Here is a 23,296-nt window from a genome sequence, read left to right as displayed (position 1 = left end):
AAAGAAATGGTAATTTAATTAGGCTGTAAATCAATAGCGACCTGGCAGCAGATTAGTGGAATTTTTCCTCTTTAAGAAGGTTGGTGTTGGGGAAATGGAACCTGTTTTTGCCTTATTGACAAATTGCCAAAGATAAAGTTCCAGGCCACTGATGTAGGCATTGTAGAAAACTACTTTGGAAAGCATAGGGGATCTGTGCACAGGAAGTTCATCTTTCTTTGAAAGTAATGTTTGTGAAAACCTCTGACTTAAAAAACAAACTTTATATTTAATCCCTGTCTATGAAGATAATTCTGTGAAAAATAGACAATGCTGTGTTAACAAGACCAGGCAGCAGTGAGTTAAGTCTTATGTGACAATTAAAGCATTTGGGACTTTTAAATATTCACAAAAATACTTTTTATTTCTTTAAGAGATTAATTTCCTAGGTTTTCATGAAATAAATAAATCAATAATGTCTCAGGTATGAAATTAATGTGAAGAAACGAATTATCTTATTATACAGCGAGACATTTCTTACAGTTGATGTGTTGGAAGCAGGAAAATGGTGGTTTATCAATCTGAGTGACAAGAGCCAAATTGTGATGGCTAGACAATGGGTTTAGAGCATCTCCAAAACAGCAGGTCTCGTGTGGTGTTCTCGGTATTCAGTGTTTAGACCCCTTTAGAAAGTACAACCAATAAACCAGAGACAGCGTCATAGATGCTAAAGTCTCACTGATGGATCAAGTAAAGGCTCGCTCATCCGGTCTGATCCCACAGAGGAACTCCATTAGCACAAACTGCTAAGAAAGTGACTGGTGACTGATAAAAAGAAGTCAGATCACACAGGACATCACAGCTTGCTGCATACGGAGCTGCAGAGTGTCAGAGTGACCATGCTGACTCCTGTACACCACCCAAAGCTCCTACAACAGACACGTGAGCATCAGAACTGGACCTTGGAGCAATGGGAGAAGGAGCCCTGGTCTGATCAGTCACGTTTTCTTTTACATCACGTGTGAGTCACTTACCTGAGGACGAGACGGCACCAGGATGCACTGTGGGAAGAAGGTGAGCCGGAGGAGGCGGTGTGATGCTCTGGGCAATGTTCTGCTGGGAAACCTTGGGTCCTGCATTCATGTGGATGTGACTTTGACACGTAGCACCGACCTGATCACTGTTCCAGACCCAGTTCTCAAGGGGAACTTTATACATACATACAAACCAGAGGCATTTATTTATTTAGATTATGAACAGTAATATCTCTCTATGCCATAAACTTAAATCTAAATATATAACCATTATAATATCTCAAAATCCAAACCAGCACAAAATAAACTTTTTACAATGCATAGAAATATCTTGAATATGTGATAATTAGACAATATTATGCACCATTACTGCATATTTAATGAAAAAGGTATCAACTACAAATGATTGGAATGTACAGTACAATCCTACTGAAAAAAAGGGGGGGAATTCCATACAAACTGAGAATAAATGGCACGTTCCACACACTTACGCATCTAAGACTAATACCCTTATATGTCCATAACAGGATAGCCACTGTGGACATTCAATCTGTTGAGTCTTTTTGCGTTTTATCTGGCCGAATGAATGCCAAAAGTGAATGGGCTGTCTCCAGACAAGACAGGAAGTCTACTCATCTGGGTTTTATGTTTCCTGGATTTGTTTGGGCGCCTGTGGCAAAATAGAGCGGGCCCCTCTCAAGCTGAACAGAGGTTAGAGTTGTGATAATGGGAGAAAGTGGTTCTCTGTATTAGAGTTACATCTCACACGTCCTTCGTTCTGGTATTTAGAACTGGTTGGGTCTGCTCTCAAAGGAGCTCTCTGTCTGTACACTAAAAGGATTTCTCTCTTTAAGTGTAAAGGGATAATTAACCTCAGTAAGTGCGCATTATGGCTGCTTAGCTGTCTTTTAATAGAATACATTTGTGAGGGAAGTCTTAGAAAGTTGGTAAGGTCAGATTTACATGTGTATGCAAGGAAGCCCCCGGACATTTGGGAATTTCAATCTAGTGCTTTTTTTGTGGAAGGAAGTGATTGGATACCTGAATTACACCACACACACACACACACACACACACACACACACACATACACACACCTGTACAGTTAAGTAAACTCTAAGGTACTGTGCATCGGATCTGTGCGGAACCATTTGTCCTCTCTTGACCAACAATGCTTCATATTGACAAAGTCAATTTGGTAAATGGAGTATCATAATTTAGAGGCAACCTTCACTGCCTTCCATCATCATGAAAAATTACACTCTATAACCAGCACATACCAGACAGGATTTATTAAAAGACTGATAGTACTAGATGGCTTTTTAATATAGACAGATTATCACAAGGCCTATTGCTTGCACTGTGGGAAATTAATCTGTAGACATTTACTACAGATGCAACAGTTATTTGACAGAACAGTTTGACTGGTGGACTTTGTTAACATGCAGTTTTTTCAACAGGATTTGTTATACGTACAAGAAGTTTGCCTGAGCATGCATGTAACACATCTAACACACTAGGCAAACAAATCAAATAGTTATTAAAGAGAAATATAAATAATGGAGTGACATAAATGACAAACATAATTATAGAATATACATTGTAAAATTGTGCAAGTGATATACAATGGATTGCATATTATATACAATTGTATACAATTATATTAATTGTAGTTATTCTTTTTAAAAATACACAAAAGATGGTCTGGTCAAAAGATGGTGGTCACCTGACCATCACACCAAACTGTTCCCACAAAGTTGGAAACCCACAATGGTCTAGAATGTGTGCTGTAACTTCATCTACTGAATAGAAAAACACACATATTTGTAGCTGACACTAATAATACAAAGGTGAAAACTCATTACTTTTTGGTTCATCCCATTGCCTCATCCCATTGCCTCAACCCATTGCTTAACCACATCACCACATGAATTCCCACATGATTTATATGTAGTGCAAACAGGAGATGGTACACTGTCTGTGAAGAGTTTAATTTTGATTGACTAAAAGTCTGTTTCCCTTGTGCATCTTGAATACCCCACAGATTACGATTTTACTTAATTTATTTTTGTAGATGTGTTGTAGTTTGAATGTAAGGGTTAGTATTCAAATCAAAGAATTTTTTTTTATAGCACTATAAAGTGACGTGACATACGGCTAAGTATGGTGGCACATACTCAGAATTTGTTCTCTGTGTTTAACCCATCCAAAGTGAACACACCAGGAGCAGTGGGCAGCCATTTATGCTGCGGCGCTCTGGGAGCAGTTGGGGGGCCTTGCTCAACGGCACCTCAGTCGTGGCCGGCCCGAGACTCGAACCCACAACGTTTGGGTTAGGAGTCAGACTCTCTAACCATTAGGCCACGACTTCCCCTGGAAGAACACTGGACAATGTCACAAAGAAGCTTTAAGGAATATTAAAATTCAGAATAATATTTATGTTAAAACTGAAATTGATCCATAATAAGTAAGCCAGAGGCAACAATGGCAAGGAACCTTTGAGATGAGTGAGACTCAAAAGAAATCCCATTCACATCTGGGTGCACCCAGCTTGTGCAATTGTAAAATACTGTAATTCCCTTTGTATGAGTGTCCACTACATGGTCACGTGCAATTGTATAACCAGGAGCATATCGTCGCTGTCGGGCAGAATCCTCGTATCTCCAAAACCATTATTTTTCAGGCAATTAAAAAAACGCGTATTTTTTTGAGTTATTAAACATTGTATCGTTAAAGTTGTTATTATACCTTATATTGCTATCATATACTGTTGTGTACCAACATTAACACAACATTTTTCATGCTTGGAATCCCAGAAGGCTGTTCCATAACTGCAGGGTTTTGTAAGTTTTTAGTTATGCTGTTATAGCTAGTCTTACCTAACATTCTGTGTTTATCTCTAACACGAAGTGATTCCCCAGTTGATTAGTGTAGGTGACATATGAATATGAATTGGTGGCAGAACAGACTATTGTGAAAATTTAAGATTTTTAAATATTAGTGCAATTTTTTTGAATATTAGTGTAATGTGCTGTGCAAAGATCTGGTTGTGGTATTAAGTGTTGTACAGAAAAGTCCAGAGTGGTGTGTTGTTGAATGGCCTGCTGAGAAAAGATCGTCCTCAGTCTCTTTGAGTCGTCCTTCAGGACCCTGGGGCGCATCCCTGGCCGCAACACAGAGAATAGTCCATTGTTCAGATTGCCGAGGTCCTTCACTATACTCCTGGCCTTGATGCAACACTGCTTGCTGTATACTGACTTCAGGTCAGGGAGCTCAGTGAAGATGGTTCACTCAGCTGATTGCACCACCCCTGGAGCCCTTTTGGGACCCCTAGTGTTCCCAAACCAGGCTGTAATGATTCCCATCACGTTGTTGTCAATGATGGTGATTCAAAAGTTTTTAAAACAATTTAAAAGTGTCTAAGATGGTAAAAACTCTGACGGGCCTTCAACATGATGTTAATGTGACAGGACCATGACAGGTTGTGAACAATGAGGTGGCAGTGGAAGCTCCTATAATGCTTTATTCTAAAGTCCTCTATCAACTCCTTTGTCTTTCTGAAAATCCAGAGGAGGTTGTTATCGTGGTACCAGTTCTTTAATCCAGGTAGACCTTCTCGTTATTGTAGAGATCAGGCACACACATGTTTGTCAACAAACTCCACAATGGTAGAAATGTGGGAAGTGGCCACACAGTCATAAGTGTACAATGAATACAGGAAGGGGCTCAGGACACAACCCTGGAGGATTCCAGTACTGAGGGTCAGAGAGAGTGAGACATGTCTGCCTGCCCTTAGTACTTGTGGTATGCCTGTCATTAGGTTGGAGATCCACTGACACAAGGACACAAAACCTCACCTTCATCTCCCAAAACGTCTTCCATCTTGAACCAAGCTTTGGTGATGGAGCTGTGTGCACCACTGGAGAACTGAATTAGCCTCTGGGCAAAGATAAATAGCCAATCCCATTTGCCCACTGCTTTCAGTTCTGGTTTGCTCTACTGATAGTTACAGCCACACACATTTCACAAGTTCAACCGTACTGATGATTCTCATAGAAAACGCTATGCCCAGTACTGTCTAAATGCTATGGAATTTGGGCATTTTAGCTAACTTTAATTCCAGCTACAATTACACATTCTGTGCTGCCACAAAGCTCTTAATCTTTCGCTCATCAGTCATAAGCTCTGAACAATTTATTCAACTAATCACATGTTTTGGAGAACTGTACTCTAGGGAGCTCTCGCACTCTGTGGTTCATCCTGATTATACTCAGCACTAGTTATCATTACTAACGCCTGTTTAAAGCTGATATGATGCATAAAGTCGCATAGAGCCAAAAACATGCATCTACAATTGTTTCCATCGTGTTTACACCTGTGTATTGTACGCATACCGCCAGTTTATTGTTCCTGCCTTGGACACTAAATTAGAAACAGCATGTGTAAGTGCTCTCTTTCTATTTTTTTTTTACTCAATGATTTGCACATTTATTTCAATTGCCAAATAAATTGACTGAAGCCCCACTCATTTTTCAGTGTCTGGGTCTGTGATGGCGCCCCCAACAGGCGCGGATGACTTTCTCCCTCTGTTCTCCAGCTAAACCTGTTTGCCTGTCATTAAGACCCGCCATATTGTCTCCTTCAAAGAGCCAAGAGGTAATGTGTTTATGTTTAAAATATTCATTTAGCGTTTGCCCTTAAATTGTATCTGGTAAATGCAGCTTGTGAATCGGCTTTTCCGATTAGTCCTGTTCTGTGCTTATTTACAATGAAAACAAAAGACAGAGTTGTAGCTTGCTACGCGAGGCTAACGAGCTACGCTAGGCTAACGAGCTACGCTAGGCTAACGAGCTACGCTAGGCTAACGAGCTACGCTAGGCTAACGAGCTACGCTAGGCTAACGAGCTAAGAAGCACAACAGCTGTGCATTGACTGAACCCCGCGGCTCAGCGGTAGCATCGAGGCTACAAACACCGCTAGCAGCAGCATGTAGTGCAGTGATGTCTCCGGTGACACAACGCACTTTCCTGCATGTACAAACAGTGTAGATCATCCGCTTAGGTCCAGTTATCAGTGCGGGTAGTAAAGCTGCCGTAGCGTTACTTTACTCGACTTTACTTAGTTCAGCAGTTAGTTTGTGTCTCTCGGCACTTGTTGGGAGTGTTAGCGAGTTTATAACCAAACAAACCAGCCGACGGTAAACTGACTGGCATTCGGTGTTTAAATTTGTGTTTGTTTGTTTTTATATAAATACTTATCTTTGGATTTTAAACATATAGTAAAGACGCTGGGTCGTGTTTATCTCCTGTTTCTCTGTAATCACAGTTTCTCGGCTGTTTTAATCAAGCAGTGCGGTTTGCTATGTTCATTTAACACGACTAATTAACCAGCTTAACCAGTTGTCAGACCAGTAATATACGCAAACCTGGTCATGAGCTGAGATTTCTGCTTCATAACAGGACAATTTATTAAAAACCTTAAAACGGATTTCATTCCAGTTTAATATAAATCTACAGGTGTTTTCTGCTCATATATCATATATCAAATATATTTGAGAAATGAGAATTTGTAAAGAGACCTTTTAAGAAATGTCTATAAATAAAATACTAATGTTATTGTAAATTGTGATCATCAGCCTGCAGGTACATGGGACTGCTGTGGAGGATCTGAACGGCTGTGGTGACTTTTCAGTCACATTTCATGGCTTCAGCAGGAAGAATTTTATTTATTATAAAACTAAAATTAATTCACAAATGATAATGTTCATATTTATAAATCAAAGTCTCCTGGTTACACAATTGCATTTATAGCATACAGAAGAGAAATTATTAATAATCCCACTCGGTGTCACCGAGATGAGGACGAGGTTCTCTTTTGAGTCGTATCTCTTAAGGCCCCCTTTGCCTCTGTCTAAAGTTAAAATTGAAAACTCTATCATTTTATTCTGATATTTTAAATTCCGATAAAGCTGCTTTGTGACAATGTCCATTTGTAAAAGTGCTAATAAATAAAACTGAATTGGATCACTTCTTAATTTTAAAACAGGCATAATGCATTTATCTAAATTTTCACAATTAAGTTCACTATTTTCCAGTAATCAGGGAATTACTGATGAGATGTCGATGGCTGATCATTAATTTGAAATAGCAAATCGCTAATTTGATTTGTTGCATATATTTCTATTCGATCTTGTCTTGGTAGCAGTATGTTTTCCCAGTAGAAACCTATTAGGTGTACAGTACATAAACTGCTACTAGAATCGACTGGAAATATTTACTGCTATGATGCAGCACTGTTGATTTTCAGGCTGCAAAAAAACATGCCAGTTAAACAGGCCACATGTTTTGCTAGTAGACAATAGAAACTTCTTCGGTCAGTTTTAAAGCCTGCTGCTTTTTTATTAATTGTTTAAATGTACTGTATGTACAATTATTTACAACGTAAGTAATAAATTACCAAATTTTATTGCTATTGTTATTTCTATCCTTAAATATCATATGTATATGAATTGTTTATATATTGTTTAGCCGATTCTCTCTTTGTCATTGCATGGGGCATTTCATTAACGGTGCAGATTACAGGAAAGGCTTGACAAGTTTGCTGTGTGCTTTTTGTCTGCTCTCTTTATTGAATCCTGTTTGAGATGTACAGTATTTTGCTCTGTCAGTCTCTGATGCAGTTTTGACTCATTACTGTAGTTTGTAATCATTTCAAATGTGGCATTTCAAAACCTGACTTTTCTACTGTTGGCACATGATTTGTGGCTTGCAAGTTTTTGGCCACAGCATGTGATATCAAGTTCTGCTCTGATATTGAATGAGACTGTTCTTCCTTTAAGGTAGTTGGAAGTCAAAACCTAGGAATTTCTGGTATGATACTTTTGACAATAGCCCATCTGTCCATTGTATCATACACTTTTCTACTGTTTTGAGGATGCTGCATTTTTGATGGCATATTTATGGGAATCATCTAAGACACTGGATAATGACACTAATGCCCCTTTTCCACCAAAAAGAACCGAGTGCTGGTTCAGAGCTAGCACTGGTGCTGGTTCAAAGTTGGTTCCACTGGTAAACCTTCTAAGAACTTTAGAACGTTTGCCTTTCTACTGGCTAAAGAGCCGTCACAGAGCCGAGTCTGACGTCACTGAATGCGTGTCACGTGTCCCAGCAACTTTAGCGCAGCCGCGGCAAACACAAACACATCAACAATAGCGGATGTTGCTTTACTGTTAATGCTCATGGCTTACCCTAACCTACATTAACACCCAAATGGAGCGAATCCAACGTGTACGTGCAGCTCCATGTAATCTGTATAAACGGAGGTTGTAATCGAGAAAGTACATAATGTTATTTTTCATTAACACAGAAAAAAGTTAGCCTTAGCATGTAGCTGCTTACTATCATGTGTGCTTAAAATAAAAAAGTATTAAACATTAGTATACTTAAGCTACATTATCAAATGCGCTAACAGTAGCCCAGCCCCTGACACAAGCGGTTCTTAAGTCTAGACCAGCAACGTTTTGGTGCTACTTAAGAACCACTTTTCCTGGTTCAGAGCCGGTGCTTTGACGGTCGAAACAGAAAGAACTGGTTCTAAATTAGGTTCTGGCTCCGAACCAGCACTCGAACTGCCTCGGTGGAAAAGGGGCATAATAGTGATTCATTTGTTTAATGAGTCTCTTCACAATTCTGACATTTGTTTGCATGATGTCTTTCCCTGTTTAAAGACAGTATCCCCACAACATTGGACCTCATTTTTCAATCTTAAAGTTGTTTAATTGTTTCTGTTAATCTAATCCAAAGATTTTTGTTTTTTTAAACTCATCCACAAAAACTCAGCTGTGGAAGAGGAAGTTATTTTTTACGCACTACTACGACAATAAAACTATTGAATAACATTAATAATAATAATAATAATAAGCAATTGCTTGTCAAACACTGTGTAATGCACTTCAAACACTGCAATATACATTGCATAATCTACAATAAACAACGTAATATGTACGTCAAACACTGTGTAGTACATTGCATCATTTGTCAAACACTGCACAATGTATGTCATACATTGCATAATAATGTACGTCACTGCGTAATGAACGTCAGACGCCGCGTGACGTACGGCAGACGCCGCGTGACGTACGCCAGACGCCACGGGACGTACGCCAGACGCCGCGTAATGAACACCGCTGCGTATACACCACTGCGTACATTATGCAACCACCGCGTAACGTACGCCGACCACCGCGTAACGTACGCCGACCACCGCGTAACGTACGCAGGACACTGCGTAACGTACGCCGGACACCGTGTAACGTACGCTGGCCACCCTGCGTAATGTACACCACTGCGTACATTACCCAACCACCGCGTAATGTACGTCAACCACCGCATAATGTACGTGAACCACCACATAATGTACGTCAACCACCGCATAATGTACGTCAACCAAAGCGTAATATACAGCTTTGCGTCATGTAGGGCTGTAGCTATCGAATATTTTAGTAATCGAGTATTCTACCGAAAATTTTATCGAGTAATCGGATAAAATGTATTTTTGCTTAATTAAAGAGCAATATTAAATATACAAGGGAAAATAAGACGGGTCTCTTAAAATGAACAACTAATTCAGGAGTCGCCAACCCGCATGCGGCTCTTTGCCCGGTTTCTTGCGGCTGAAGTTTGTATTTGTGTCTTTTTAATGTACGTGTTTGCTTCGCTTGAGTTCAATACGGTATTTTCATTAAACGTGCATGTGAGTGGGATGAAAATACCTCAAAGTTTCCCAGTAGAAGCAAGATCATTTGAGTAAACAATGTGTGTCAAGTTCTTTCTCAAATTGACAGGGAAAAAAAGGTGATGTTCAAGTGTGCCCATGATGTGGCTCTTTGTGGTAACACAGTAAAAATGTGGCTAATGGTCTCTGACTGGTTGGCCACCCCTGAACTAATTGGTTTCTTTTTTTTAGAAAAATGAACTTTTATTTTTTAAATGTATATTATGCAATGCATACAACAATATTTTCTATCAAAAATTAACGTTTAGATACCCATTGTTTCTCTGTCTGTACTTGTACTGTGAACAATGACAAAGTTGACTTTAGTACATTTAAGTGGCAAACATTCTGGGTTTTAAATGATTTTTTCTTTTCTGAGATGAAAATCATTCTTTTAAATGATTTCATCTTTTCTGAGATGCAAAAACAAAAAAATAAATTACTTTCAAATTACTTTTTTAAAGTATCAAAACTAAGGCATACATTACTAATAATAATAATAATAATAATACAACAAAAATACTTTTTTTCACACAACTTAACTTTCAGAACTAAAAGATTCAAAATCTACAGCTCAGCCATAACATAAGCTTTTACTGTCTTCTTGGAATGCTTTGTGGTAATTAAGAGGCAAAAAACATGGACAGGAAGTTGGAACTAGAGTCCATGCATGGTTTCACACCGAGTGCTTTAAGCATATCGTTGCGGTCGTTAATGTCCAGATTTTGTCAATTTCATATTTTTTCACATATCGATGCTATTGGTCAGTCCCCACGTGGGTCTGTTATTTTTACAAGTTATTAACCAATCTAAAGTCTTGAAAATAGCTTGAGCGCAAATCTCTTAACTCCATTGGACACTTCAACTGTCTGAGAAATCTCGTAACTCCACCTCTTCTTCACTCCGCGGGAGAGCTGTGCGGCATATTTCTCCTCAAGATTAAGAGTCGCATCAGCTTATCGTGTTTTGTATTGCATCACTTATAGCACTTAAACCTTTAAAATAGAGTTTGGGAAGATGTATGTAACTACAGTCATTAGCTTTGGTTAACTATTGAAGCCTTGTCTCTTGTCAAAAGGCTCAACGTGACCGCAGACTTTATTGAACACTGCTGGCAGCAGCGACGTCTGTGTCCGTACCGTTCTTATCAATGACAGCATAATCTCGTATCTCCCTACTCCCAAGTCATAAAGCTTGTAAAACGTGACTTTGGGAAAATGTTGTGTTAATGTTGGTACACAACAGTATATGATAGCAATATAAGGTATAATAACAACTTTAACGATACAATGTTTAATAACAAAAAAATACGGCGTTTTTTTAATTTCCTGAAAAATAATGGTTTTGGAGATACAGCGACGATATATATATTAATCAGAATATAAAAGTCTCTCTCTCAACATGTGTGTGCTTTAAAAGACTTTAAAGGAGCATGTGACTGCTATGAAGAAAGGTAAACATATCAACATGCTCAGAACTGAGGCTTGCCCTGCACTTTGAAGAAATGTTTCCTGCTGCACAAAACAGACGCTCTTGATGGTGTCCCAAAACTTGGACATTTCCTGTCGTTTTCTCCTGTATGTTTCTTCTCTTTGCTCATTGACATAGTTATCACGCCTTTCCATTTTGCAGCATGCACGATCAAATCAAAAGACCGCTAACTTCTCGCGTCTCCTTCCTATTTGACATAAGCGCGTTGTCACACACACACAAAATAATTGCACAAGTCATGTACATCAAAGACTGCGTCATGTACGTCAAAGACTGTGTCATATACAAAGCTGTGTAATGTACATCAAAGACTGCGTCATGTACAAGACTGCGTAATGTACAAGACTGCGTAATGTACGTCAAACACTGTGTAGTACACTGCATCATTTACGTCAAACACTGCACAATGTATGTCATGCATTGAATATTATACAACATTTACATCAAAAACTGTCATTTACTCCAATCACTGCGTCATTTATATCCAGCACTGAATCTGGCAATGTTTTGAGAATTGTGTTTGTTTATAGGACGAGGTAGGTACCAATATACCATATACAGATATATTAAACTCACAGATGAGTTAAAAAGTGTTTTTAAATGAGTCCAGGTGCTCATGTACTCAGCTGTTAGTCTAGTCATCTAGTCTACTGCAATATTGCGATATCATTATTATCTGAAGTTACAGATAATCTATAAGGTTTAGGCTGTTGTTTTGGATTTAATTATATGTCTAGTATGTAAATGTGTGTTTTTTTATGTTTGAGTTGACAGCAATGGACTTAACAGTACTACATGAGATTTCCCCTCATCTGCCACCATGAATGAAGTCTGCCTCACTCTGCTTGCACTTAAATTAAAATTTCCCCCTACCTTTGGCTAGGTTTCAGTGCTTTAATCCAATTTAATAGCCTATGGTAGGAGAATAAATTTTAAAGAAAGTGTTTATTGTGTGTGACTGTTTATATGCACTAGGTCATCATGTTTATGTACACACCTGACCTGGTTTACTATGGCATGTTGTTAATTGCTGAATTTGGTGAACATCTTCCCTTTCTCACAGTGCAGCAAGACACACGTACAATGTCTGGCCCATTGACCAGCCGATCCCGGGTTTACCCAGATGTCAACACACAGAGACCTCGGGAGTACTGGGACTACGAGTCGCATGTTGTGGAGTGGGGGTGAGCCTGCTGGTATTTGTGGTGTTAAGGATATAGTATAGTGGCCTGAAACAATTGCGTGGGTGTTGTTCGGATCTTCTTGTTCAGGTCTTGTCTTTAGACTATTTCATACAATATATCATCTGTTAATCCTGTTAAACCTGTGTTTTTGACCAAAATTGTTTACTTTTGTTAGAGCCACTGTACCATTTATACTTGGTTTTTGTGTTCAACCACCACTCTTTATGCATTTTGTGTCTTCTGTTTCTTCCCACTGAAAATGTGAAACTAGATTTGTAAAGTTCGTCGCGACAAACTTTGATGTTGGCTTTGAGGAGGCAAGTATTCGCAAAGGCCGGTGCTTTTTGGAGGCGAGTAGACATAAGGGTCAGTGTTACTTTTGGAGGCAAGTGGACAGAAAGATAGGGTGCCAAAACATTTGGAGGCAAGTGGAGACGAGCATGTGACATCATTCGAATACTCCTGAGGAAGTTCCTCTCATTGTTCTGAGTGTTTTGATATGTCACATGTTCATGTTGTGCTAATTTTTGATTTTCACGTGACATCACATGACGTCATCAGAATACCCGCGAGGCAGTTCCCCTCATTGTACTGAGTGTTTTGATATGTCACATGTCCATGTTGTAAAAAGTTTGTTGATTTTGCATATTTTGGGGGCGGGGCTGCGGCACAACCGAAAGGCCAGTCGGTACACCAATTTAAAAGGTTTGTTCAGAGTATCACCCTAAAGGAGCTGGCAGAGTTTGGTGTAGATAGTTCAAAAGCTTGCCGAGTTAAATAGGAAAAAAGGTTAAACTAGATTTGTAAAGTTCGTCGAGACAAACTTTGATGTTGGCTTTGACGGTGCAAGTATTCGCAAAGGCCGGTGCTTTTTGGAGGCGAGTGGACATAAGGGTCAGTGTTACTTTTGGAGGCAAGTGGACAGAAAGATTGTGAAAGCTACTGGACCGCTAGGATGCCAATACTTTTGGAGGCAAGCGGACATGAGCATGTGACGTGATCCAAATACCCATGAGGCAGTTCCCCTCATTGTGCTGAGTGTTTTGATATGTCACATGTCCATGTTGTGCAAATTTTAGATTTTCACGTGACGTGGCCAGAATACACGTGAGGCAGTTCCCCTTATTGTGCTGAGTGTTTTGATATGTCACATGTCCATGTTGTGCAAATTTTAGATTTTCACGTGACATCACGTGACATCACGTGACGTGGCCAGAATACACATGAGGCAGTTCCCCTTATTGTGCTGAGTGTTTTGATATGTCACATGTCCATGTTGTGCAAATTTTTTATTTCGCTTATTTTGGGGGCGGGGCTACACGTGACGTCATGTGACGTGACCAAAATACAGGTGAGGCAGTTCCCCTCATTGTGCCGAGTGTTTTGATATGTCACATGTCCATGTTGTGCTAATTTTTTATTTTCACGTGACGACACGTGACGTGACGTGACCATAACACACGTGAGGCACTTCCCCTCATTGGGCTGAGTGTTTTGATATATGACATGTCCATGTTGTGCTAATTTTTGATTTCGCTTATTTTGGGGGTGGGGCTACACGTGACGTCACGTGACGTGACCAAAATACACGTGAGGCACTTCCCCTCATTGGGCTGAGTGTTTTGATATATGACATGTCCATGTTGTGCAAATTTTTGATTTCGCTTATTTTGGGGGCGGGGCTACACGTGACGTCACGTGACGTCACCAGAATACCCAGTGGGGTGCCAATACTTTTGGCAAAAAGTGGCTACTGAGGGTTTGGACATTTCATGTCAATACTGCAGTCATTATGGGATTCTACTTATTATTATACTGCATAGAACACAGGAGAGAAGCCGTGCCTGAGCTCTGCGCACGCTGCGTGTGTGAGAGCTTAGAGGAATTTTAGGAATTGCCCATTCAAGTCTATGGGATGTTCCATCGTCGACTACGGGAAAATCGAAAGTTCCGTCGGAACGCCGAGTCCGGAACTTTGTCCGGAGTAACGTCTTAAAGAACCTGTCCGAGTTTGGTGTAAATCGCTCGAAAACTTGCCGAGTTATAAACCTCCAAAGTTTATAATGGAAGTAACACTGACCCTTATGTCCACTCGCCTCCAAAAAGCACCTGCCTTTGCGAATACTTGCCTCTTCAAAGCCAACATCAAAGTTTGTCGTGACGAACTTTACAAATCTAGTTGTTGTTGTTGTTGTTGTTATTATGGGGCAATCACCAAACGCGCCAGGCACCTTATTTTTACTCTAAGCAGGGACTGAGGTTATATCAACAACAACACTGCACACTGACACAAAACTTAGACATTTTAAGGACCATGGAATGATGCCATGAAGCAAATTTGGTGACAGCACCACCAGTGGTCAGAAGTTACAATAGCATGCCAAACATGATGCTTAGATGGAATACAATAAAATGCTACTTCTCCTCTGAATTTTGTCCAGTCGTCTCCAAATTTGGCTCATAACATCTTAAGGCCAGTATAAACAAAATTCAGCAAATTACTTTTGATATTCAAAACCATTTGTGCATTATCACAAAACTTTGGCTGTACCTCAGCAACAGCTTTTGAACAGTGATGTAAAACTTAGTGGGCATCTTCAGGCCCATGCCCTGAGCCCAATGCAACAAATCTTTTTTCAGCACCACCTACTGGTTAAAAGTTACAATAACATGCTAAAAATTTCTTCATCTAACTTCAATTCAATTCACTGTACTGTATATTATTGCTTCTTCAAATTTTGTGAAATGTTCCCCAAGTTTGTCTCACATTATCTTAACACCTGTCAAAACATCAAAGTAGCAACAGATTACATGAAAGGTCACAGCAGTAACAGCCCTTTCCCTAAAGTTATGGCTCTACTTTTCTTTTATTATTATTGTTGTTATTATTGATAATATGCATTTTTATATTATAATAAATTATTATATATTATATACAATATTATTAGATTTTCAATATTTTTATTTAGTTTCAATAAAAATGTTTGCGTATTTTTAATGCAGCTTCTTGTATTTGTTTTTAAAGGAACCAAGATGACTACCAGCTTGTTCGTAAATTGGGGCGTGGCAAATACAGTGAAGTTTTCGAAGCTATCAATATCACAAACAATGAGAAAGTAGTTGTTAAAATACTCAAAGTAAGTACTTTAGCTTAATTGTGTGCTTAGCATTGATAATTGAATAGATTTGATAAATAACTGTACAGAATATTATTATTGTTATTATTATTTTTAATATTATATTAATAATTATATTATTATTGTTTGGTGAATGAGAAATGACAATGGATGGATTTGTGGAATGGATGGATGGATGGATGGTCCATGAGTATCCTAAACACATAATAAATGTGTTATGCCATAGGCAGTCATTGAGAACTGCAACTGGAGTTCATTTAAGTTTACTGGAGCACATTAAACCTGAACAGACTAGACCTCTTACATTACATGCCATCCTGACTCTTTATTTTCCAGGTCACTGATGAGCATCTTTGCCAAATAAGCGTGTTTGTATTGTGGGCTTTATCTTAAAAAAAGATTTGTAACTCAATCTTGTGGGCAGAATCCCAAATTAAGAGAGAAAGGGAGAGAGAGAGACTTTCTTTAAGACAGAATTTCTCTTTCTTTCTACAAAGGAACATGGCTCCAGATTTATTCGATAACATTTTGCAAGATGAGAGGTTTCTTTCATGCTAAGTGATAAATGCTTGTGAAGATTAACTACATCTCTATAAATGTAGCCAGGATTTTATTTTTGAGTTTCCTTTTACTGGAGACAGGATGAGACAAGTGCAACTCAATCTGAGCCTGGAGTTGAAAATGTTTTTGGATTCAGTTTTTGTCTCTTCTTTTTTTCTTTATGTCTACAGCCAGTAAAGAAGAAGAAAATAAAACGAGAAATAAAGATCTTAGAGAATCTGAGAGGTGGCCCAAACATCATCACACTTTTAGATATTGTCAAGGATCCAGTGGTTAGTATCATAGAGCATCAAGAATACGATCCATTTAAATGTTTTATTTTGTACTAATGAATATTGTGGGTCAGTGGTTATTGAATAAAAATTGTAAATAATAATAACCTGTTTTAACTGTAGTAGTTATTAAATAATGGACTGGCGTCTCTCTGTTTTTGTCTAAGTCTCGAACACCTGCTCTGGTTTTTGAACATGTTAACAACACAGACTTTAAGGTGAAACTCTCATTTTTTCATATAAAACCTAGTCATAAATGACATGCTCTGTAATGAGAACCCAGCTTTTACCTTATTTTACAGCAATTGTATCAAACACTATCAGACTACGACATCCGGTTCTACATGTATGAGATCTTAAAGGTGAGTTTTTATTCCTTGGTATACAAAAAAATAGACAATTATTTGTTCATTTCCAGAATCATTGCAGTTAGAGATATGCAGTAGGACCTGGTTGACGGCCCATTGGTGAAAGAAATGATAATATTCAGGGCTTCAACGTACCAACTTCAACTTACAGAATATCTGAATTCCCTTTTTGAGGATTTAAAATACTGGTTTATTTCATTTACTGTTTTTAGTTCACTTAACTAGCAGACTAGCTTGTTGCACATTATTATATTATTGTACCACTTTTATGTTTTGCTGATCAGTTTTCTGGTAACCAGAATGTAGGACTGAGGACTGATTTGTGCCCTTGGTGCACTTACATCTCAGGACTAGTTAATATACTGATTTGCCCCCCCTAATCCTAAGGGAGGTCACTTTTTTGAATTACTCTTAACATCCAATTTGATTCAGCTTACTTTGATTACTTTTTTTGATTAATTTTGTCTGATATGGTTTGAATGCAACACACTAGAAAACAAAACCCTGTATTTATCCAAATACAATGCAACATAGCAAGATGCATATCATTCTTTGCATATCTCAGGTGGTTAGGAACTTCAGGTCAGAGCAAAGGGCCCTGGAGCAGACAGGGTTGGAGCAAGGACCCAACAGTGGACAGGTTTACTTCTCTATAATTAATTTGGCGTTAGTGGTGAAGAGCTGGGGTTTGATTCAGGTTCAGAAATCTGAATCTGCATATCAGTTACTCAGTGTTTCTTATTTTGCTATATTTTGAGTATGTTCTTGAGCCTGGAAGGAAAATTAATATCAGAGGCATTTGGTGAAGTTAAGGACACTTTCTATATTTCTTTGGGTTCTTCCTCTCTAAAATGTTTTGGTCTTTCATTTCACTGTTTTCTCATTCAGTAGTATCAGACATTAGATACGTGAAAAATGAGTAAAATAAGTGAATCCTGTCTTCTTAGGCCTTGGATTACTGCCACAGTATGGGAATCATGCACAGAGACGTCAAGCCCCACAATGTCATGATTGATCACGAGCACAGAAAGGTACATTAGTCTGGGTTTCTTTGTTGGTGTGTTTATTTTGTGTCACACTCTGGACTCCTTCAGCGAATGGCGCAGTGTTGGTTTTCTACTTGCCTTCAGTACCTGAAACAGAAGTGTTCTCAGCCAAATCAGTGATGATAAATGCAGGCAATGCAAAGACCGATAAGGTCTCTGAGGAGACAAAATGTCACATGACACTGATTTCATGCCATGTTGTTATGCAGACCACTGTGTGTTGTTTGGTTTCTCAGCTTCGTCTGATAGACTGGGGTCTGGCTGAATTTTACCACCCAAGTCAGGAGTATAATGTAAGAGTGGCCTCTCGATACTTTAAAGGACCTGAACTGCTCGTTGACTACCAGGTTAGTGTTATACAGCTGTCAGATTTTTTTTTTTAAAAACTACATTATACAAAGATGAAATTGTCATTTAATAACATAGTGGAAGTAGTAAACTTTTGTTTTAACTAATGTATTTTCTCACATAACATATAGAGTAATGTATTTGTATTTACCTACAGTTGTGTTTACTTGTTGCTAATGTATAGTTTATAATATAGTATCATTTTTATTCTCTATTTTGTACTAATCATTATGTGCATATACAGTGGGTTCAGAAAATATTCAGACCAGGCCACAAAGCTATTTCATGTGTCAATACTGGTCTGATGTGGTACCTACCTGAATATTTACACTGTATGTTTAACAACTTGCCCAAAATAACTAACAGGGTCATAAGAAACTTGCAACATTAATGCTGTCGATTTTATCATTAAGATTATGCTAAAAGCAAGGGAAATGCTGTGAATCGCACTCACAGCCAGTAGACTGATCCTGCTGTCAGTAAAGACAAAAATGTTGAAGATGAAGTGATGACACCATAAACTGTAAAATCTAGATTATACTTTCTCAAAACCTAGCCTCTTACCTAGACATTGGTCCCTGTTCCTCCTCTGGCACATCACTGTCCACACCTTGACCCTGTCTGTGACTGATAAATAAATGGTTACTTATATTTGAACAAAACTCTAGTAACAGCTTCAAGTCACATGTAAATAGTTCCTAATTCACTAGCTGTCATTATTTTTTCAGCAAAAAGAACTCCACAAATGGGTGATAGTCTATTTTATTTGCAGAGTTGTGGAAATTGTACTATTATTCATCATCATCCCACCATTACTATTGGTCAAAATCTCCATCACTATTACTTACTACACAACACCATATTAAAGAGAACTTCATTGTCAGATTCTTTTTGTTTATTTTACTAAATATGTGTAGCTTTAATGATGCATGGGCATGCCAAAGAAAATATCAACTCTAAATATTTCCTCTGTTCTTATGACTGTCAGATGTATGACTACAGTTTAGACATGTGGAGCTTAGGCTGCATGTTGGCCAGTATGATTTTCAGGAAAGAACCATTCTTCCATGGACATGACAACTACGATCAGGTGAGTGGCGTACATGTAGTTTAAAAGCACACACTGACTTATGTACTTGTTTTTAATTGTTCTTATTTATGTTACACACTTTAGTGTCACACTGTAGAGCATTAGCAAAAATGATCTATAGATTTGATCAATCTAAACCCCAGCTTACTCACTGAAAAGGAGACTACTGTATTATATATTACTTAAATATGGTTCCGAAATGTGCTGGAACCGTATTTTTTAAGATACAAATTTTTCTTCTTTTTTTAATATTATGCTAATTTCATTCTTAGTATTTAGTGGCTCCATCAATCTGCCTGAAATTATTTATACTTTAAATAATGTGATTCATAGCAGAGACAATTCAGCCCAAAACCAACAGATTTCTTTTCATGAGCATAAAAATGAAACTGAAGTACAGTGCTTTAAATCCTAGACCATACTTCATCTCTAACCATGCAAATGCTTTCTTTGGTTCCAATGGCCCATTATTTCCATCTTAATGGCTTCTTGCAAAAACAAGTCATTTTCTCATATGATTGAAATATAGCTTGTGCTTATATTAAGCAGGAAGAACAGATACTGTTAATAGCCTACAGAATGATGTTCAGAATGTTGACTGATGGTCTTTCCATTAAGGCTCTTTCACATTAGTAATGTCTTTACAGCTTGTACGAATTGCCAAAGTTCTGGGCACAGAAGACCTATACGACTACATTGACAAATATAACATAGAACTTGATCCACGGTTCAATGACATCTTGGGCAGGTAAGACCTCAACATTTGGTTTATACTGATTTAATTTTTTATCTGCTGCTTACTAAATAATTTGAATATGTTTACAATTGCTCTAGTTGCACAATGTACTTTATAATATACAGTATGCACACTGGTGAGCGCTATTTTGTGTATTTGTCTTGTAGTGTTTTGTATTGTCTTTTGTCTCACACTTTTGCACTAGGTTGCACACATTGCACTTTATGTAACTAGGCCTAAAGTCCTTAGCTCTGTGTTATGTGTAGCACAGCTTTGTCTCATTTCACTGTGTATGACATCAGCTATATATGGCTGAAATGACAATTAAAGCTACTTGACTTATGTTTTCCTATTTTAGCTCCTTCATCTTGTTTTGAACTTACAAGGTGTTAAGAGCTTGATGGGCAGTTGGTGGATCAAGTGGTTAAGGCTCTGGGTTGTTGATAAAAGCTTCAAGCCCCAGCATTGTCTATCTGCCACATTTGGGCACTTGAGCAAGGCCCTTAACCCTCCCAGCTCCAGGGGTGTTGTATCATAGCTGCCCCTGTGCTCTGTGCTCTGACCCCAACTCCAAAGTTGGGATATGCGAAGAAAAGTTTTCCACTGTGCTGGAATGTATATGTGACGGGGCATGGAAGCCTTTATTGTCATTTCATCTCATTCATTCAGTTTCTTCTATTCTCTCTTTCCTCCAGACATTCCAGGAAGAGGTGGGAGAGGTTTGTTCACAGTGAGAACCAGCATTTAGTCAGTACTGAAGCTCTGGACTTTCTAGACAAGCTTCTGCGATATGACCATCAAGCACGCCTCACAGCCCGGGAGGCCATGGAGCACCCATACTTCTGTGAGTCCCACATATAGTACTAGGTAGTAGTACATGGAATTTTTAACAACTAGTTTATGCACAAATGAAATGTATACATATACACACGTGGACAAAATTGTTGGTACCCTTCGGTCAATGAAAGAAAAACTCAATGGTCACAGAAAAAACTTTAATCTGCAAAAGTAATAATAAATAAAAATTCTATGAATGTTAACCATTGAAAGTCAGATATTGCTTTTCAACCATGCTTCAACGGAATTATTAAAAAAAAATAAACTCATGGAACAGGCCTAGACAAAAATGATGGTACCCCTTACTTAATATTTTGTTGCACAACCTTTTGAGGCAATCACTGCAATCAGACGATCCCTGTAACTGTCACTGAGACTTCTGCACCTCTCAGCAGGTATTTTGGCCTACTCCTCATGATCAAACTGCTCCAGTTGTTTCCGGTTTGAAGGGTGTCTTTTCCAGACGGCATGTTTCAGCTCCTTCCAAAGATGCTCAATAGGATTGAGGTCAGGGCTCATAGAAGGCCACTTTAGGATAGTCCAATGTTTTCCTCTTAGCCATTCTCAGGTGTTTTGGGTCATTGTCCTGTTGCAAGACCCATGACCTGCGACTGAGACCAAGCTTCTGACGATCTGACACTGATGTTCCTTGAGCATGAAGTTCACCTTGGATCTCTTTAGAAGTCTTTCTGGGCTCTTTTGTTACCATTCAGATTTGGCTACAGTCCCATGGATCTTAATTTTCTGAATAACATGTTCAACTGTAGTCACAGGAACATCTAGCTGCTTGGAGATAGTCTTATAGCCTTTACCTTTATCATGCTTGTCTATAATTTTCTTTCTAATCTCCTGAGAATCTCTTTCCTTTGCTTCCTCTGGTCCATGTTGAGTGTGGTACACACCATGTCACCAGACAACACAGTGACTACCTGGAGCCCTATATATAGGCCCACTGACTGATTACAAGATTGTAGACACCTGTGATGCTAATAAGTGGACACACCTTGAATTAACATGTCCCTTTGGTCACATTATTTTCAGTCTTTTCTAGGGGTACCATCACTTTTGTCTCTGTTCCATGTTTATTTTTTTTAAATAATTCCGTTGAAGCATGGTTGAAAAGGATGTCTGACTTTCATTGGTTAGCATTCATAGAATTTTTATTTATTATTACTTTTGTCAGATTATAGTTTTCTCTGTGACCATTGTGAGTTTTTCTTTCATTGACCGAAGGGTACCAACAATTTTGTCCACGTGTGTATGTAGTGTGAATTCAGTGAAGATTGGCCATTATATTCACCTTTGTTTCTGCTTCTTTATGTATGTCACAAACTGAAAAATTGTTTACAAATTGTATTCATACAAGCTTATCTTATTTATCTTAAAGATTATTGTACCTTGTGCAATGATTATTGTTCAATGTTGGACAAAGTTAAACAAATTCTCACATTATATATTTGTTGCAGAGGCAGTGTGTTTGCTGATAAACATTATCATTTCTCTTTTCACAGATCCTATAGTAAAAGATCAGGCAAGGATGGGCTCAACATCTGGGCTGTCCACTGGCTCCACTCCTGTCAGCACCTCCAGCATGATGACTGGTAAAACTTTCTGAGTGCTATTTTTTCAATCCAAATCCAATTCAATCCATTTTCATGTTACCTCACCTAGTTAATCGGCTTTGAAAGGTTGGTTGGACTGATCTTCTGCTGTTCTTGAACCCTTGTCCTATTCTGTTTCAGGAGGTATCACATCCATGTCGTCGTCCCAGCCCATGGCCAACATGTCTGCATCTCCTGTCATGCCCTTGCCCAGCACTCTGGCTACACAAGTCCCTGCTACTGCTGGAGCGCAACCCTGATGAGGATTAACTTACTCATCTCTCTGTTTCCAGCCCTCATTTTTATAGCAGAGTCAGAATTGGATTTGTCTCCTTTTTTCTTTTGTTTGTTTCCATTCAGTAATTATTCAATGAGATTCGGACACATACCAGACAGTGTCCGGGTGAAAATGTAGCTGCTGTATTTTATGATGGTGTCTAGAGAAGCAACCACACTGTAGAAATTTAAAAAAGGATAATAAAACGTATTTTATATGTCCCTAATTTTTGTTGCTTTTATTTTGTTATTTTGAAAAGATCAGTATTGTATCCCAATTTCCATGGCACTGTGCCAATAATGTCTCTGTGTCGGGGCTGCACATACTTACAGTGGATATAAAAAGTCTACAAAACCCTGTTGAAATGGCAGGTTTTTGTTGTGGGAAAAAATTAAACCAAGATAAATAATATCAGAACCTTTTCCGCACTCAAATTTTGACCTATATATTAATGTGGAAAAAGAAAATGTATTTGAAAAACAATTAATGTACAAAAGCTTGGTTGCATCAGTGCACACTACCATAAACTAACATTTGAAGCACCTTTAGTTATCACAACA

At 38.4% G+C, this 23,296-nt stretch overlaps 1 protein-coding gene across 2 annotated transcripts; it reads left to right on the top strand.

Moving 5' to 3' along the window:
• Positions 1-5,565: 5,565 nt before the first annotated feature.
• On the top strand, positions 5,566-22,962 carry zgc:86598 (STKc_CK2_alpha domain-containing protein). Of its 2 annotated transcripts, none has more exons than XM_060897244.1 (13): positions 5,566-5,669; positions 12,343-12,463; positions 15,489-15,600; positions 16,332-16,433; positions 16,601-16,651; positions 16,736-16,795; positions 17,749-17,832; positions 18,084-18,194; positions 19,184-19,285; positions 19,933-20,033; positions 20,717-20,865; positions 22,370-22,459; positions 22,601-22,962. In XM_060897244.1, exons 2-13 carry the CDS (start codon positions 12,363-12,365, stop codon positions 22,717-22,719), a joined length of 1,182 nt encoding a protein of 393 aa, XP_060753227.1. In that variant the 5' UTR covers positions 5,566-5,669; positions 12,343-12,362; the 3' UTR covers positions 22,720-22,962. The 2 variants fall into 2 exon arrangements, with proteins under 2 accessions (XP_060753227.1, XP_060753226.1); XM_060897243.1 differs by having other exon boundaries at positions 5,647-5,669; positions 12,348-12,463.
• The last annotated feature ends 334 nt before the right edge of the window (positions 22,963-23,296 follow it).

The sequence above is a fragment of the Tachysurus vachellii genome, chromosome 21 (genome assembly GCF_030014155.1).
Source record: "Tachysurus vachellii isolate PV-2020 chromosome 21, HZAU_Pvac_v1, whole genome shotgun sequence".
Classification (NCBI taxonomy): domain Eukaryota; kingdom Metazoa; phylum Chordata; class Actinopteri; order Siluriformes; family Bagridae; genus Tachysurus; species Tachysurus vachellii.
Note: the sequence above shows the minus strand (reverse complement) of the source record. Positions and strands in the feature narration are given on the sequence as shown.